Here is an 18,649-nt window from a genome sequence, read left to right on the forward strand (position 1 = left end):
TGGTCAGTGTCAGTAAAGGTCCCAGTTTAGAATGGCCAACTTTGGGCTGTAGTCACTTGACCACCATCTTTCCTGTTATTCTCTTGAAGCACCTCGCAAAAATGGGATCACATGCTCAAACCACACTCACATGCAGGCATTTATCAAGTCTAAGATGGATAGTGTAACTCCCTGAGTATCTAAATACTTAGGCAACAATACCTAATACACTAACAAGCTTCCTTAAGCACATCAAAAAGCTTAACAGGACTTTATGCAAATAATTTAATACTTAAATTGAGAGTTAGCCTCTATTTACATACACTGGCTCACAGTCAAGCCTCTTTGGGGATTAGCTGCAGTCAATAAGACTAAACTTCGTACAATAGTCCTTTCACAATGCTGTCTGGGTTCATTAATGTCTTGGCTCCTGCTGTAGGAGCATAGAGTCCATAGTTAGTTTTGGATGAGTGACTTCTTCCAGAGGATGAATTTAACTATAAGGATGTTAACAAAGGTCAAAGCAAACAGGATGAACAACACAGCCATGTGTGCCAGGAGATATACACCTGGGTATATCTGCATGTTTGAGCTATAGTCCCAGAAGTCATCCCACCAATTAATTACTTTGATTTCCTTTCTATGCTTTTGAATTTGCTGTCTGTTGAATAGCAGTAGCAAAAGCTTTATGTGCCAGACCTGCTGTAATCTTTCTGGTAGAATTTCAATCCCAGTGTTGTACTTCTCCCAATAATCCTCAAAAGTCTGAGTTACATTGACAAAGATCTCACTCCTCCTGTGCATGCCTGTGAGCTCGATTTGGCTTAACCTGACTGGTTTGTCTGGCCTGAAACAGAAGATGGTGTTACATGTGAAGGTCCCAATTGGTAGTGTTTCAGGGAAGTTGTGATGTACTCTTCTCCCTTCCACTTGTACACTACTCTGGTCATATTGAGTCATGGTCCAGATCTCCAAAGCACAATTTAGAAAAACATTTGTCCAAAAACCACTCAAAGTATAATCATTTGAACATACGAGGCAGGGGCACACAATTAGAGTCATGGTGTCATATAGCACAGACACAGGCCCTTTGGCCCACCATATCTAAACTGAATAACACACACGAAAGTAAACCAATCCCATTTATACAGTCATAGAGTCATAGGGATGCAGGTTCAATAGTTCCTTGAAAGTGAAGTCGCAGGTAGATAGGATAGTGAAGGAGTTTGGTCTGCTTTCCTTTATTGGTCAGAGTATCGAGTACAGGAGTTGGGAGGTCATGTTGCGGCTGTACAGGACATTGGTTAGGCCACAGCTGGAATATTGCGTGCAATTCTCATCTCCTTCCTATCGGAAAGATGTTGTGAAACTTGAAAGGGTTCAGAAAAGATTTACAAGAATGTTGCCAGGGTTGGAGGATTTGAGTATAGGGAGAGGCTGAACAGGCTGGGGCTGTTTTCCCTGGAGCGTCAGAGGCTGAGAGGTGACCTTATAGAGGTTTACAAATTTATGAGGGGAAGGATAGGATAAATAGACAAAGTCTTTTCCCTGGGGTCGTGGACTCCAGAACTAAAGGTCATAGGTTTAGGGTGAGAGGGGAAAGATATAAAAGAGATCTAAGGGGCAACTTTTTCATGCAGAGGGTGGTGCATGTATGCATTGAGCTGCCAGAGGAAGTGGTGGAGGCTGGTACAATTGCAACATTTAAGACGCATTTGGCTGGGTATATGAATAGGAAGGGTTTGGAGGGATATCGGCCGAGTGCTGGCAGGTGGGACTAGATTAGGTTGGGATATCTGGTCGGCATGGACAGGTTGGACCAAAGGGTCTGTTTCCATGCTGTACATCTCTATGACTCTATCTGGTCTATCCTTTTCCATCACTATTTTAAAACTAATAAATTATTGTCACTGGCCCCGAAGTGCTCCCCCACTGACACCTCAGTCAACTGTCCTGCCTTATTTCCCAAAAATAGGTCAGGTTTAGCACCTTCTCTTGTAGATACAGCCACATACTGAATCAGAAAGTTTTCTTGTATGCACTCAACAAATTCCTCTCCATCTAAACTCTTAACATTGTGGCAGTCCCAGTCTATGATTGGAAAGTTAAAATCTCCTACCTGAACCACCCTATTATTCTTACAGATAACTGAGATCACCTTACAAATTTGTTTCTCAATTTCCCCCTGACTATTGCGAGGTTTATAATATATTCCCAATAAGGTGATCATGCCTTTCTTATTTCTCAGTTCCATCCTAATAACTTCCCTGGATGTATTTCTGGGAATATCCTTCCTAAGTACATCTGTATTGCTATCCCATACTAAAAATGCCACTCCCCCTCCTCTCTCACCTCCATTTCTATTCTTCTTTAGCATTTGTATCCTGGAACATTAAGCTGTCAGTCCTGCCCATCCCTGAACCATGTTTCTGCAATTGCTATGATATCCCAGTCCCATGTTTTTAACTATGCCCTGAGTTCATCTGCCTTCCCTGTTAGGCCCCTTGCATTGAAATAAATGCAGTTAAATTTATCAGTCCTACCTTGTTCTCTGCTTTGTCCCTGCCTGCCCTGACAGTTTGACTCACCTTTGTTCTCAACTGTTACCAGTCTTAGATTGAAACCTTTCCTCACTATCTCCCTGGGTCCCCTGCCAATTTCGGTGCAATCCGTCCTTCTTGTACAGGTCACTTCTACCCCAAAAGATACTCCAGTGATCCAAAAATGTGAATCCTTTTCCCATACACCAGCTCCTCAGCCATGTGTTCATCTACTCTGTCCTCCTATTCCTGCCCTCACTAGTTCGTAGCACTGGGAGTAATCCAGATATTACTACTCTCGACGACCTAATTTTTAAATTCCTGCCTAATTCTCTGGAATCTCCCTTCAGAATCTCAACCTTTTCCCTTCCTATGTTGTTTGTTCCACTGTGTACAATGACCTCCTGCTGGCCCCTCTCCCCCTTGATCACACTCTGCACCCTTTCTGAGATATCCTTGATCCTGGCACCAGGGAGGCAACACACCATTCTGATTTTTCGCTGCTGGCCACAGAAATGTCTGTCTGTACCACGGACTAGAGAGTCCCCTAACACAATCGATCATTTGGAACCCAACGTACCTCTCATTACATTAGAGCCGGTCTCAAAGCAGAAACTTCGTTTTGGACTACGTACCCCTGAGTGTCCATCACCTCCTACATTTTCCTAAACAGCATACTTGTTTGAAATCGTGATAGCCACAGAAGACTCCTGCACTAGCTGCCTACCTCTCTTATCTTTCCTGGAGTTAACCTATCTATGTGAATGTATCTGAGACTTTCCCCCCTTCCTATGACTGCCATCCATCACATCCCCTTGCCCTTGTAAATTCCTCATTGCCTCTAACTGCCTGTCCAACCAATCCATTCAATCTGATACAATTCGCAATCAACAGCATTTATTGCAGGTATAATCCTCAGTAACCCGTAAACTCTCCCCAGACTCCCACATCTGACAAGAAGAGCATATCGCTCTACTGAGGGCCATTTTTGCTTCTTTCAATTTATAGACCCAGAAAATAGCACTGTCTTATTCCTCTGCAAAGCACTGCTTCAGGTTAAATTAATTTTTAGGCTTATACTTAAAGTTTAATCAAGAGACATTGTTCAATAAAACATTTATCTACACTTATTTCATAACATACTATGCTCTGGAATTTTAAGTACTCATCGAGATGTTTCTTAAATGTTACAAGAGGACCTGCCTGTACCACACTCTCAGGCAGCACATTGCATATTTCTGTCACCCTCTGGGTAGAACAAAAATGATCAGATCTCCTCGAAACCATTTGCTCCCCACCTTAAACTTCTGCCATTTGGTCTTCGACTCATCGACCATAGGGAAAAGATTCTCATGATCTATCCTAGCTATGCTTCTCATAATTTTGTATATCTCAGTTGGATCCCCTCTCAGTTTCCTCTGCTCCAAGGAAAAGTCTCTCCTCAGAACTGAGGCTTTTCATTCCAGGCAACATCTTGGTGAATCTCCTCTGCACCCTCCAGTGCAATCACGTGCTTCAGATCAGACCCACAAGCAGTATTCCTTCTGTGGCTAAACCAATGTCATGATAAGACTTCCTCGCTCCTAAATGCTAAGCACTGGCTAATGAAAGGAAACACCCGCATGCCTTCTTTTGCCTGAAATGTCAATTTTCCTGCTCCTTGGATACTGCCTGACCTGCTGTGATTTTCCAGCACCACTCTAATCTAGATTCTGATCTCCAGCAACTGCAGTCCTCACTTTCACCTTCTTCATCACCCTGTCTGCCAGCGCTGACATCTTCAGGGATCTGTGGATTTATATACTAAGGTCCCTTTGTGCCTCAGTACTTCCTAGGTACCTACCAATCACTGCATACATCCTTCCCTTATTAGATCTCCCAAAATCAGAAATAAATTTCAATTGTCATTGCTGTGCCCAATTTACCAGCTGATCAATATCAACCAGCAGCCTGAGACCATTCTCTTCACTATCAACAACACCACCGATTTTCATGTCATCTACAAATGCACTAATTATACCTGCTACATTCACATCCATGTCATTAATAAACAATGTGGACAGCCAGTACAAAGTAAAGGTTACTAGACCACAGGATGTACAGCTGTAGAGAGACCTATGTGTATGCATGCATAAGCTTGTAAAGATGATAGAATAGGTAGAACGAGTTGTTAATAAAGCATGAAGTACTTTTGGCTTGATTAATGGGGACAAAGAATACAAGCATAGGGAAATAATGATAAATTTGTATAGAACACCAACTTGATTTTAGCTGGAGTATTGTGTACCATTCTGGATGGCACATTTGTGGAAGGATTGAAGAATAGATCCAGGGATGAGATCCTCAATTATGAGAATTGATTGGAGACTGTAGAACTGTTTTCCTTGGAGAGGAGAGGGATGCAGGAAGATTTGATGGAAACTTTCAAATTCAGGAGTGGTCTGGCTACAGTAGGTAGAGTGAAACTGTTCCAACTTTTAAAAGAATTGAGAACCAAAAGGCAAAGTTTTAAAGCATTTTGCAAAAGAAGTAAACTCGAGGCAAGAAAAGCTTTTTCATGCAGCATGTAGTTAAGGTCTAGTGATTCACTGCCTGAAAGTGTCATGGGGGCAGGTTCAATTGAGGCAGTCAAGAGGACATTAAATTACTGTTTCGATTTAAAGGTGCAGGCATGCTGGATTAAAGGGCAACGGTAACATTAAGTTAAAATCTGCAGTGTGCCTATACAGAAATGATGGGCTGAATGGCCTCCTTCTGTACCATAACAATCTGTGATATGCATGAATTGGAAATGCTGCAGTCAGTGCTGATCTCTGCATCTAAATTTCAAATAAATACACAATTATGAAGGTCTGCAACAAAGTCTTCAAAGTATGATTTTATGACTATATTTCTTTGCATTTGTACTTTCCATTGCTATGAATGCTGTTTTGTTCCAGGTCTGCTAGCCTGGATGTTAACAGGGGAGATTTAACAAAAACAAATTAATTTGGGTGGGTTGAGAATTCATGCCTTAAAGATCATCATCAACCCACTTCCATTTCAACTGCTCACGATTTTAATGGAGGTGGGAAGGTGTCTGTACAATCAAACTGCTTTGAGGTGGCAGATCAGTACTTTAATTATTATAATGAGACTGTGACCCTGCTTGATCCTCAGGAAACCAAGGAAGTGAATTTGCATGATGATGCTGCCAAATCTAGGAGGTCAATGCCTGTATCCTTCCCTGTGAGACTCCGTGCAGTAATGTGTACAATCTCCATGATCAGGTACCTCACACCCAAATCCCCTCACAAAGCTCCAGCCTCCCTCACAGTTATTCCACTGACATCATACCCCCTTTTCAGGCCTTCAGACCTTCAACTGCCTTCTTCTGCCAATCTCCTTCTCAAACCTTTGATTCCCACAGTCACCCTTCCTCCATTCAAGGCTCTTGATTTCTTCTCTTCCTCCCTCCAAAGAGGCTTCCAAACTCCCCACCATACCCTTACGCCTTCCAATATTCTAGAAATAACTCTGTCCCATATTGAGCATATCCACCTTCTTCCTGCAAGGATCAGTAGCCGTCATATTGATCATTTCTAGCTGTGCTTTGTGGGTGGAGTGAATTGACCGGTAATTCCACTAACTACTTTCCTTCCTGATGAATGAAAGAATTCTTGGCAAATGCTTTTCTTTTTGCATTGGTCCAAGAATTTCATTTCTAGTGACACAATACGAATGCTGAATAATGCTAAATAACTTATGCGTAACTTAGCCATATAGACCAGACCTAACTTTTCTTGATTTGTAGTTGGTTGCTATAGCTAAGACAGCAGCTGAAGTCTGGACTATCAGGCATAAATAAAATCATGGGTCTATCTTCTAATTACTGTCCAGTACATCTTACCAGAAATTAGCTTCTTGATATTGAGTTTAAATACTACAAGTGATCGCTTGAGTAATGTGCAAGAGGACCAGGTAGTCTCTGAATCCAGTGCACAACAAGACTCAAATTTTCCCAGAAGATCCTCAGAGCTGTTTACACTTAAGGGATAGTTTTACAAAATTAGGAAGTCTTGGTTGTCAGGGGGTCAAATTAGGAATTCAGATATGTATTTGGCACAAGTTTCCATCTACATTGGAATGTAATTATACACAATTATTGTTTTAATTTACTCCCAGTAGTACAATTAGACAGACATATTTAATACTCGTACCAATAAATTGTCAAGGTGTTTTTCTTTCAGTTGGCTGCCTATCTAGTGGGCATATGGGTAAGGGCTATAGAAGGGCTTCCTGATGAAGGACTTTTGCCCGAAACATCGATTTTCCTGCTCCTCGGATGCTGCCTGACCTGCTGTGCTTTTCCAGCACCATTCTAATCTAGGCATATTGATATAGGTCATGCAGAGCTTAATTTTGAAAATTATGGAATGAATTCACAAATTGTCATTTAAGGCACAAACATTGACTTGCTGAAAGATTAAGTCTTTGCAAGTTGTTGCATGTGTCAGTCATGATAACATTAAATGTTAGAGGGGGTTATCAGGGCTAAACAAAGGATGTAAGAAAAAGGAACGGGGTAACCCTTGCTATCAAGTCATTCACCATATCTCTTGATTCCTTGGGAGATCAAAAATCCTATCCATCTCAGCTTAAACTAAAGTCAATGATGGCACAGCCACAGTCCTCTATGGTAGAGAATTCCAAAGATAAATTGTGCATCGGTTGCACTCAAAGCCCAGGTATACAGTCAATGGAAACAATGATCAGAAAATCCTGTTTCATAGTTCTTCTATTTTGTTTTCCGAATAAACTTAGTCATGGGGAAATCAGAAGCATTGAAAAGTCAGCTTCATTGTACCAAGAACCTTCAACGTGACCCAGTGCAAAATTGATGTTTTAAATCAGACCAGTTAAATTAGAAAGATGGTTGGGAGAGATAAATTTAGTGCGTTTTACAGTAAGTCAGCACCAGGTCAAGTCTATGATGCGCAAGATAAATCAACCTCAATTTTTTAACTTGATCTTTGACTGCCAGCATTTGTTGCCAGTCTCTGATTACTTTTAAGAAAGTAAGGCACTGCTTTGAACTGTTGCAGTCTCTATGATGGAGGTTCACTATGGCACTGTTCAGTTGGAAGTTCTAGGATTTTGACGCAGTGACAATGAAGAAATGGCAATATATTTCCAAGTTAATATGGTATGTGACTTAGAGGCGAACTGGCAAATGCTGGCATACCCATGGATCTGTTTCCTTTTCTCTTCTAGGGTAATAGAAGTCTCAGGTTTGAAACACACTATTTAATGAACCACAATGACATGTTGCAGAGCATTTATACATGGTATTCAATACTTGCACTGTACACAAGTGGTGGAGTGTCTATATGTTTATGGTGGGTAATGGAATGCTGATCGAGCAAGTTGCTTTATCTTGGATGGCATTGAGCTTCTTAAATGTAATCGATGCATTCATCCAGGCAGGTCACCAATATTCTACAACACTTTTAACTTTAACCAGTAAATGGTTGCCAGGTTTTGGGCGGTTGTGAGGTGTGTTACTCTCCTCAGAATTCGTCGCCTCCGACATTCTCTTGTAGCCATACTACTTACATGACTGGTCCAGTTATCTTTCTTGTCTACCCTTCCCCCACCCCGGGATGTTGATGATCATGAATTCAGCAATGGAAATACTATTGGATGTCAAAAACAGATGATTAAACTCTGTTTTCAAGATTGTTATTAATGCAAATGCTACTTGCCTCTTATCAGTACAGTCAAAAATGTCCAAATTTCGCTGCATATGCCTATAGACTGCTTCAGTATCTGAGGAGTTGTGAATCGCATTGACAATGACAGCTAGAATCCCACCACTGGAGATTCTGAATATTTTATCCTAAAAGGGGAAGTATCTTGTTATAATTTAAATTAAAGTCATTAAGAGACGCTGGAGCAAGTCAGTCACTGTTGCTGGTTAGTGGTATTATTTGTTTTCCAAATGAATTAATGAAGGAGAAAATATTAATTGAAGTTGTACACGAGGATACACACACACACAGTTGGATTAAAGAGTGATTTGGTAAATGGAGACGTCAATAAGGTGTAGTAAAACAAATTACTATAGAAAGCTACAGAAGGAATTGACTTTATTTTGAGAAATGTCCTGATTGTTTCAAGAATATTAACATGAACAAGGGTGGTGGAACAACAAATGAAGGTAAAAGAAATTGAAATGTCACAAAAGAAATGTTAGCTTGTTTCCAGACTGTGTTGTAACTACATCTCAGGACTACAAAATTAAATAGGAGGAAGATGAGTCACGAATCTGGAAATTCAATAACCAGATGCAATTTTTAAATATGCAACTAAAGTAAATGAAGGTACAGAGAATGAGGCCAAGTGTGCAACAAACAAATTGGGAATTTTAAAAGTTTTACCGAACAACCTACAGTACTCAGAAATTGAATCAGAAATGATACCCAAGTGTTATTGTTTGAAACAAAAAAAGAAGAAATAGAGACCACCTCAAATATGAGCCAACTAGAAATGGGCAGTAGTTTGTCCAGTGGTAATTCCATTTGGGAATCATAATGAAACATTGTCCATGGCTCATAAAATCCAGTACTAGATCACTCCAGTATGAGGCAAAGGCATTAAAACATTTTTATTGGCCAGGATTGCATAAAGATGTAGTCCAACTTTGTCAGACATGCCATATATATCTCATAATGGAGATATCCCAAACCTTAATTAACCTTTAATTCCAATATCAGCTTTTAGAAAAACTAGTAAGCAGGGTCTTAATAGTTTGTGTAGGACATCTGTCTCAAACCAAGCATAGGAATCAGTATCCTTTATAACAATAACGCATCTTTCCACAAGACTTTCTGAAGCAGTGCATTTAGGGAAAATTAATGAATAAGTGGAAGTGGAAAAGTTACTTTAATTTTTTTAAGCTATGGATTACAGAAACAAATTCAATCAGATCAAGGTTCGAGTTTTATGTCTTAGATATTTAAAGAAATGATGAATAGTTCGGGAATCAAACAATTTACATCTTTTAATTTTCACCCCAATCTCAAGTTGAATTGGAACAATGGCAGACCATGATTACAGCTTATTGCCAAGAATTCCCAAATAATTTAAATAAAGGAATCACTTGTTGTTATTTGCTATCAGGGATAGACCTAGTGAATCCACTGGATTTAATCCCTTTGAGATACTGTGTGGACAGGAGATTTGATGAACATCAAACTGATTAAAGAGAAATTAAAAAACCAAAGCTCAAACTCTGTGCTTCTGATGAAAGCAAGTGAGCTTTTTTTCGCAGGGCATGGACATCACTAGTCAGTATTTATTCCCCATCCCGAATTTGAAAGTTAAGAGTCAACTATGTCTCTGTAGGTCTGAAGTCATATGTAGGCCAGACCAGGTAAGCATGGTAGATTTTCTTCCCTGAAGGACTTTAGCAAACCAGATTTTGTTTTGGCACCAACAAACTTTCAATGATTAACCAATTAATCATTGAGTTAATATTTAATTATGTGTTTACATCAATAATTTATTTACTTTGAGCCAAATCTGGGAAGAACACTTGTATCACTCAATTGAACTGTTTGATTAGATATAAAAATCAAATTTGGTTATAAATTTGGATAAGAGTGCATTTATTTGAGTATCACTGTGGGACAAGGAAAAGTAGCACCTAAGGAAAAGAAAGTATGGGCTATTTTAGATTTTCCCATGCCTAGGACGAACTTGATTTGTTTTCATGATGTTGGCATGATTGGATTGGATGAACAGTTTGTTCCGAACTTCAGTACTATTGTTACACATTTTAATACATGTTGAAAAAAGGCAGGAATGTTCAATGGATGCAAAAGATTTATTAGAAGTTATTCAAACTGGTTGTTGATGCCACTGAAGTAGGTGTGGGAGCAATTTTACTGCAAGATGACAAAATGGGGATCAAATGACCTGTCAGTTATTCTCCAATACTCTTGTCTATGTGATTTTGAGACTGACATCATCAACATGGAGGAAGCTTATTTAAGTGGACCACAATCCTTTGATTTTCTTTGGACAAACTTTGAGATAAGAACTTATGACTAATTTGGTGGAAGTTCATTCTTCCACACTTTAGTATGAAAAACATTCATGTTCCTGTGGGGAAACAATGTTATAATAGATACTTTATTGGAAGCATATGTGATGGACACTGGGTGATGTGGTGCATATAAAATGATGTTGCTATGTAGCTCATTGTTTTTACTTTCAGTAGTGTATGGTGTGATTTAAATATATATTAAAATCATTTATTTTTGAATATTTTGAAATACATGTTTGATCTTTGAGCCTGAAGGTGTTTAATGATTAACTTGTGAGCATTTCTGTTGCCATGGTGATTTCCTTTTTAACGCTCTATCAGAGAGAGACTTCCTGGAGAGTAATGGGGTTTTGTTGCATTTGGAGATATGAACGAATAAAATAAACAATGTCCTACATGAGTATGTCAGATGGAAGATTCTGGAATTTAGTTTTTGGGCTAAGGAGAGACTTCCCTAACCTGGGAACCATAGCACTTTAGTTTCAGCTTTGGGCAGTTTGCAGATGTCTTGACTGAAGCTAGATGCGCAAAACAGTTGCCCCTGACAAAGGTGCTTAGTTTAAACTGTTATGAAAAAAGTTACCTCAGTGTAATGAGTTCATTTTAAAAGGTTCAGACCAAAAGTATTTGGTAAAAACCCTCAAGGGATTATTTGAAAATGAGAAACTCTAATCTCAAATATATGAGGACTCCACAAAAATACGATCAGATTCTCAAGATGGGAATTTAAACCACAATTCAATTAAGTCTTGTAGAAAGGGAAATTCTCTCTGGTGTGAGTACTGTAATGTACAGAGATAGATAGGTGCTGCATTTTAGGAAAGCAAATCTCAGCAGGACTAATGCATTTAATGGTAAAGTCCTAGGGAGTGTTGCTGAACAAAGAGACCTTGGAGTGCAGGTTCATAGCTCCTTGAAAGTAGAGTCACAGAGAGATAGGATAGTGAAGAAGGCATTTGGTATGCTTCCCTTTATTGGTCAGAGTATTGAGTACTGGAGTTAGGAGGTCATGTTGCGGCTGTACAGGACATTGGTTAGGCCACTGTTGGAATATTGTGTGCAATTCTGGTCTCCTTCCTATCGAAAAGATGTTGTGAAACTTGAAAGGGTTCAGAAAAAGATTTACAAGAATGTTGCCAGATTTGGAGGATTTGAGCTATAGGGAGAGGTTGAATAGGCTGGGGCTGTTTTCCCTGGAGTGTCGGAGGCTGAGGGGTGAATTTAGAGAAGTTTATAAATTTATGAGGGGCATGGTTTGGATAAATAGAAAAAGTATTTTCCCTGGGGTAGGGAAATCCAGAACTAGAGGGCATAGGTTTAAGATGAGAGGGAAAGACCTAAAAGAGACCTAAGGGACAACTTTTTCATGGAGAGGGTGATACGTGTATGAGATGAGCTGCCAGAGGAAGTGGTAGAGGCTAATACAATTGCAACATTTAAAAGGCATCTGGATGAGTACATGAATAGGAAGGGTTTACAGGGACATGGGCCAGGTGCTGGCAGGTGGGACTAGATTAGGTTGGGAAATCTGGTCGGCATGGATGGGTTGGACCAAAGGGTCTGTTTCCATGCTGTATCTCTCTATGACTCTATAATAAGTAAGGGGATGAAGGCAGGAGAATGGGTTTGAGAAATAGATCAGCCATAATTCAATGGCCGAGCTGGCGTGATGGGCTGAATGGCCTAATTCTGCTCCTATTTCTTGTAGTCTTATTTTGGTGAATGAGTGTAGTTGGAATTAAAAGGATTATATTTTACTGTGTGATTCAAAACTTGTAGGTTTGTTGCAATACATGTTCATAGTTTGGTATAATGCTTTTTTAATCTTATTTTGTGTATTGAGCTAGTTTTATCATTGCACTTGAATCTACAGTATTGTGTGTTTGTATTTCTGTGAAAGATCACCTTGTTAAAACCTGAAAAAACAAAATATAATCAATGAAGCTAGATTTCAATCTGGGATGTGATTTGTCCCATAGTAAGAATAGCTGAAATCATAAAGTCAAGTGAGACTCCTCCCAACTCCATTATTGTAAGCATGGATATTATGATTTCTTTTTGAGAATTGAAATTAGGGGGCTCAATTAGCTTTAAATTAGAGGTAAACGAGCAGTCATCGATTTACAAATGTTCAACTAATGCTCGTACTTACAATCCTGGTCATGATCGTGATTGCATTAATACTAATGTTAAAGATTGTACATGTGGATGTTTACTCATCCTTACAAATGGCTGTGTTATGTTATCTTGTACTGTGTTCAAGACTTGCACACAAATCAATTTACTGACATACCCAAGAATGTAACCTATTCACAACCGGGTAGCTGCCTGTATTAGCGCAGATTTGTTTCTCCCCAACCGTTCCCCCCCCCCAATACAGAATGAGTATTTTTCATTTGCATATCTAAAAAAATGACAAGCTTTACCTCTGTCCTTTCAGAACACCTTCCTTTCACAAAGAATAATCAATTCATAATGCTGGTCATGATGACTGCAAAATTGCATAAACTTCTTGTGTTTGTAAGTTGTTTCTTCAGGTTTTTCCATCCCTTTTTCTATAAATCATGATGCAGTCAAGACATATTTTGTATTAATTTATAGAAATGTAGATTGGGGATACATTACCTTTAAATTAGTAGATAATCCTTATGGGAACAGGAGTGTCAAAAGGTAGACAGAAGTAAAGTGACAGAAACTGTCATTCAAAATGTGTTAAACTATTTGTTCTACATGACAATGTATAATGTCTATTGTACACAAGCAAACTGAAGGGCTTTTGCCCGAAACGTCGATTTCGCTGCTCCTTGGATGCTGCCTGAACTGCTGAGCTCTGCCAGTACCACTAATCCAGAATCTGGCTTCCAGCATCTGCAGTCATTGTTTTAACCTTGGAGATAATAATAGGCTATGAAGAACCAAATAGTAGAAATTACGGAGATATTTGACAGAAAAATCAAAACTTGTAATTTAACAGGGTACATAACATAGTTAGAAAATTGTAGTAAAGCAAGAGTTTGGGGGCGGGGGGCGGTTATGAAGAGCCTGTAATTATTAGAGGCAATGTAAAGACAGTTGGAAAAAACAACATGGCTATCAATATGATACAATAAAGTGCAAATAGGTAAAGATAAAGGATAATGAATAATCAATCACATGACTAGGTGTTGTCTGTCAATTACCTAATAGTGAAAGGGACATGGAGGAATAAATATGCAAACAAATTAGGAAAATGCTTACAAAGCATGGAATAGTAATCGTGGAAGATTTCAATTTCCCAAAGTTAGCAAAAAGAGGAATGTAAAAGGGAAGAGGAAATCGAGTTTCTCCAAGTGTATCAGGTTTACTTAACTTAATGCATAAGAAATCTGGCAAACATATTCAGTACTGGATGTAGTCATGGGAAATGAATCCAAGCAGATTAGAAATGGCAAGGTATGGGACTACCTAGGCAATGGTGACCATAGGGTAGCTTAGGGTAAAAACTGAGGAGGATGTTGATAGATAAAAGCCAGGAGACAATAGATGCGAAAAGCTGCTGGTCCAGTTTATATTCTATCTCTTGTCATGACCTCTATGAATTCATCCTCCATGTAGCTGCTGTAGTTTCCCTGATCCTATTCTCACTACATTGTTGGATACTCACCTTCCCTATCTAAAACATTAAGAAACCAAAGATGGCAATAGGGTTCCTAACGGATGGACAGATAAAATAACAAATTCAAGTTCAGCAAAATCATGGAAATACTAAGTAGTTACTTTGCTTGGTACTTACTAGGGAGACAAGGGGTTACAAATGATCTCATGGAAACCTATAAAATTCAGGATAAATGCAGGAAGGATGTTCCTGATGACATAGGAGCCCAGGACCATTGTCATAGTCTAAGGATATTGGACAAGACATTTAGAATTGAGATAAGGAGACATTTCTTCACCCAAAACATGGTGAGCTGGTTGAATTCTCTGCCACAGAGATGGTTGAGGCCAAAGCATTGAATTTTCAGGAAAGAGATAGATATAGTCCTTAGAGATAGTGAGATCAAGGAAGTGGGCTGAAAGCAGGAACAGGGTACTGAGTTGAATGCTCATATTGAAGGCTGAAGGGGCTGAACAGCCCACGCCTGTTTTTTTTCTACATATCATTAGATTAGAAATGATACAACACATATAAAATAGAAACAAAAACAGAAACTGTTGGAAAATCTCAGCAGGTCTGGCACCATCTGTGAAGAGAAATGAAGTTAATGTTTCAGGTCTGCTGACCCTTACTCAGACCTGTTCAGAAAGTCAGAAAGCAGAGAGTCAGGATTAAGTATAGCAGTTCAGAGTAGTAGAAGACTGGGAATGAGATACAATGAGGATCAGTGTTGTACTAACTTTTGCAAGCTATATATATAAACAGTTTAGTCTTTAAAATCAAAGTCACAATTTTTAAATTTTGAGATGACACAAAATTCAAGAACAACTACTTCCCGGCTATTATTAGATTCTGAATGAACCTCTCAAATTTTAAATTTCATGTTGATCTCACTCTTTGTGCAGCTTCTCTGCATCCATAACATCGTATTCCTCTCTCTGTTCTATTACTCTTATGCACTTTGTATGGTATGATCTACCTGTACTGCATGCAAAACAAAACTTTTCACTGTACCTAGGTAGATGGGCTCCAGGATATAATTAATCCAGCCATACAAATGCTTCAAATAACTAGGAGTAGTAAAAGTGTTTTACAAGGCCACGAATAAAGTCTGATACTTGGTTTACTTTATTTCAAGAGAACATTTTGAGATAGGTTATGTTAAATTTACTTTATACTCTAGTTTGGCCACACATAGAGTATGATTTACAGGCCTGTTCGTCATATTACAAAAATAATTTAAAGACATGGAGAGTTTGCAAAAAAGATTTACAAAATTGAAACTAGAAAGCTGAGGTTAGGCCTATCAAGAAAGAATGAAGAGACTGGATTTTCTTTATCTTCAAAACCTATTAAGATTCCTTAAAATAATTTTTAAAGTTTTGATAAGGTAGACATAGGGGAACTGAATTTTCATGTTGGACTTGGGGATTGGGGTCATGAGGATTTCCTGACATGACAATCCAACTTCCTCACTATCAGTGTTTTTGTACTGGGACTCAAAGAGAGCTGGAGTCATGTCGATAGCTTCCTGTACAGGATGGAGGCAAGCCAGTGCTGTGGCTGCCAAGTCAAAAACCAAAATCCCACTGAGATATCAGTCCAATTCAGGGGAGATTCCCCTGGCCTTCACCTCTTACCCCTCTTCTCATGCCACTCACTTCTGAACTCTCCCATTCTCCCACTCACTTGCATCCACATCACCACCTATATCCCTGTCACCTCACTCACTTCTCACCCACTTCATTCCCCATGCCCTCTCACTGCTCATAACCTCACAAATCACTCACCCAATGTCTACTATACAAAAACTTCACAAGCCCATACAAATATTTTAAGGTATTTGAGAAGTTCATAAATCTATTAGAATAAACAAACAGTACTTGATTTACAGTTGCAAAACATTATCCACTTAACAGCTCATAAATATGTCAACATAAAAAAATCCTTGAAATGCACTTTTTAAAAATACCATAAACCCTTAATCACTTGTAACTTAATCAAGTTTGCATTCCGCTGATATTTGGATTTAGAATTCAGCCAAGTATTCATAATGATATTCCATTGAAAGGATGCATAAACAACTCCTGCTTAACTGAATTCACCAGAGTTTGGAATTCACTTAAACGGTCTTAATAAGATTAATTGAGTAACTGTGACAACAAAATCACCTGAGCTGAATTCATTAAAGACTTTGAAGACAGCCAGATACTCAGTTGTCTGTGCAAGCTTTGAAACAGTCAAGCAGATTGCTGAGAGCAACCTCAAGGAATAAATGAATGCAAAACAAACATTTCATATTGGTAACCCTGAATTCCACATTTGTGCAATGCAGAATACTAATTGATCCAGTGGAACATGTACTATAATGCAGATGAAGACTTTTCCAGTTTCACAATTTACTTGACCATTGAAAACTTGTCAGATATCAGTAGTGACAATCTGGTAAAAATATTATTTAATGATCATTCAACTTTCAAAACAAAGCCCTATCATCACTTCATAACATTTATAACCTATGCAACATTTTAATATGAAATTTGATGTAACTTCTTCCACAAGTCTTTTTTTTTGTTTTGTAGCAGCAAATAGAACTGACAAGGTGTTTGTACTATTTTGAAGAATGATTTCATTCCCATCCAAAACCACGACCGTAACTTGTGAAACAAATGCTTCCAGATCATGATAATATTGAGCCTCCTGATCAGCCTCTTGACAGAAAATGATAGGAGTAGTTGGTATTCTGTTATTGCAATGGCCAATGATATTTCTGTGAAGCATGAAGAAGCATCAAAAAGCCAAATGTCCATCCAGATGTCATCTTATTTTGATTAAGATAGTGTGTGCATCATGCTTGACTAATGTCTCCATCCCATCTGACTTCAATACTCCACAACCAGTTGGATCCCAAAGGAATAATCATTGCTATGTGCACCATAGGACCACAGTTTTCATTTTAAAAAACAGGCATTGTAGCTATCCAGTATTGGGTAGACCCTTCACAAATTTGTCTTTGCAATATGTAAGATAAAGTTGCCATTGTCCTACTAGACCATAGGACTGATCTCTCATTAAAGATTGATTTAAACTGAAGATCACCATACCTCACAACAGGGGAGAGGCTGAGAAGGACAGTTCTTCATGGTAGCCTTAGCCAGTGCGAGAATTGAGCCCACACTATTAGCATTACTCTATATCACGAATCTAGCCAACTAAGGTAACTGACAGTCTTTGCGTGGTATTCTGGTGGGAGCAAGGTTTTCTATCATTTCTTATCATTTTTGTTGTGCTCCCATCACATTTCCACAAGACAAGAGGCCTCAAAATCCTTGCTCATGGCTGGCAAGTCAGAAATGTAAATTGGATGCATTGAACTTGACATTTGATTCACCAGGTATGCACCACTGTTAGGTGAGACAACACTAGGAGCCAAATCCCTATAAATGCCATGGGCATTGCTGAAAATGAATTTTGTGTTTTTGCTTTCATTCTGTCCAGATCATGGCGAATGTCATCATTTTCATCTGTGGAAATCTGGCAGGAGCCTATCACAAGCATTTGATGGAACTTGCCCTGCAGCAGACATATCAAGACACATGCAATTGCATTAAGTCACGTATCAAGCTTGAATTTGAAAAGCGCCAACAGGTAAATATTTATGTTCCATATTTGCATTTTGCACCATGACAGTGTTTTCTAGTGAGAAATTTAACATTGATTTGTAATTAATATAATCCATCCAAATTGGTTTTGATTGGTTTATATACGATCACGAGAATTTCTCAATACTATTTATGTTCCTTAATGGAAAGGAATTTGGGCTCAAACTTGACAAGGAATTGATAACAAACCTAATCGACTTGGAAGTTGGAAAGATTTATTAAGGATAAAATATAAAGTTGAATAAAACCAGACAATGATTTATAAAGCAGAACATAATTCCTTAACCATTCCCTGTTTTAATCATGTGGGCCATTCTAGGACTGGTCATATGTTCTTCTCCTGTTTGCACTATCATCAGCTACACAACTGTGAGGCTGTCCTTTGTGATGCGTAGTATCTAAATGATGAAAAATTGGAGAGTTTTGAGATGCAGAGGGATCTGGACATCACAGTGCATGAATTGCAGAAGGTTAGCATGCAAGTACAGCAAGTAATTAGGGAAGAACATAGAATGTTATAATTTACTTTGAGTGGAATTGACGTAAAAGTAGGTAGTTATGCTTCAGATATAGCATTGGTGAGACCACATCTGCAATGTTTTGCACAGTATTAATCACCTTATCTCAGGAAGGAAGTAAATGTGTTTGAGGCAGTTCAAAGAAGGTTTATCAGACTTGTACTTGGAATGGGTGAGTTGTCTTATAAAGAAAGATTGGACAGGCTAGGCTCATACCTGCTGGGGTT

The 18,649-nt window shown here is 38.7% G+C and overlaps 1 protein-coding gene across 1 annotated transcript in view; it reads left to right on the forward strand.

The window, feature by feature from the left end:
• The window catches only part of LOC132815957 (adenylate cyclase type 2-like), a 624,569-nt gene that overhangs the window by 382,448 nt on the left and 223,472 nt on the right, over window positions 1-18,649 (forward strand). The window contains exon 5 of the mRNA XM_060825336.1: window positions 17,741-17,890. Within this exon, the coding sequence (XP_060681319.1) occupies window positions 17,741-17,890 (150 nt within the window). The remainder of the gene's footprint in view (window positions 1-17,740; window positions 17,891-18,649) is intronic.

The sequence above is a fragment of the Hemiscyllium ocellatum genome, chromosome 5 (genome assembly GCF_020745735.1).
Source record: "Hemiscyllium ocellatum isolate sHemOce1 chromosome 5, sHemOce1.pat.X.cur, whole genome shotgun sequence".
NCBI classification, from domain to species: domain Eukaryota; kingdom Metazoa; phylum Chordata; class Chondrichthyes; order Orectolobiformes; family Hemiscylliidae; genus Hemiscyllium; species Hemiscyllium ocellatum.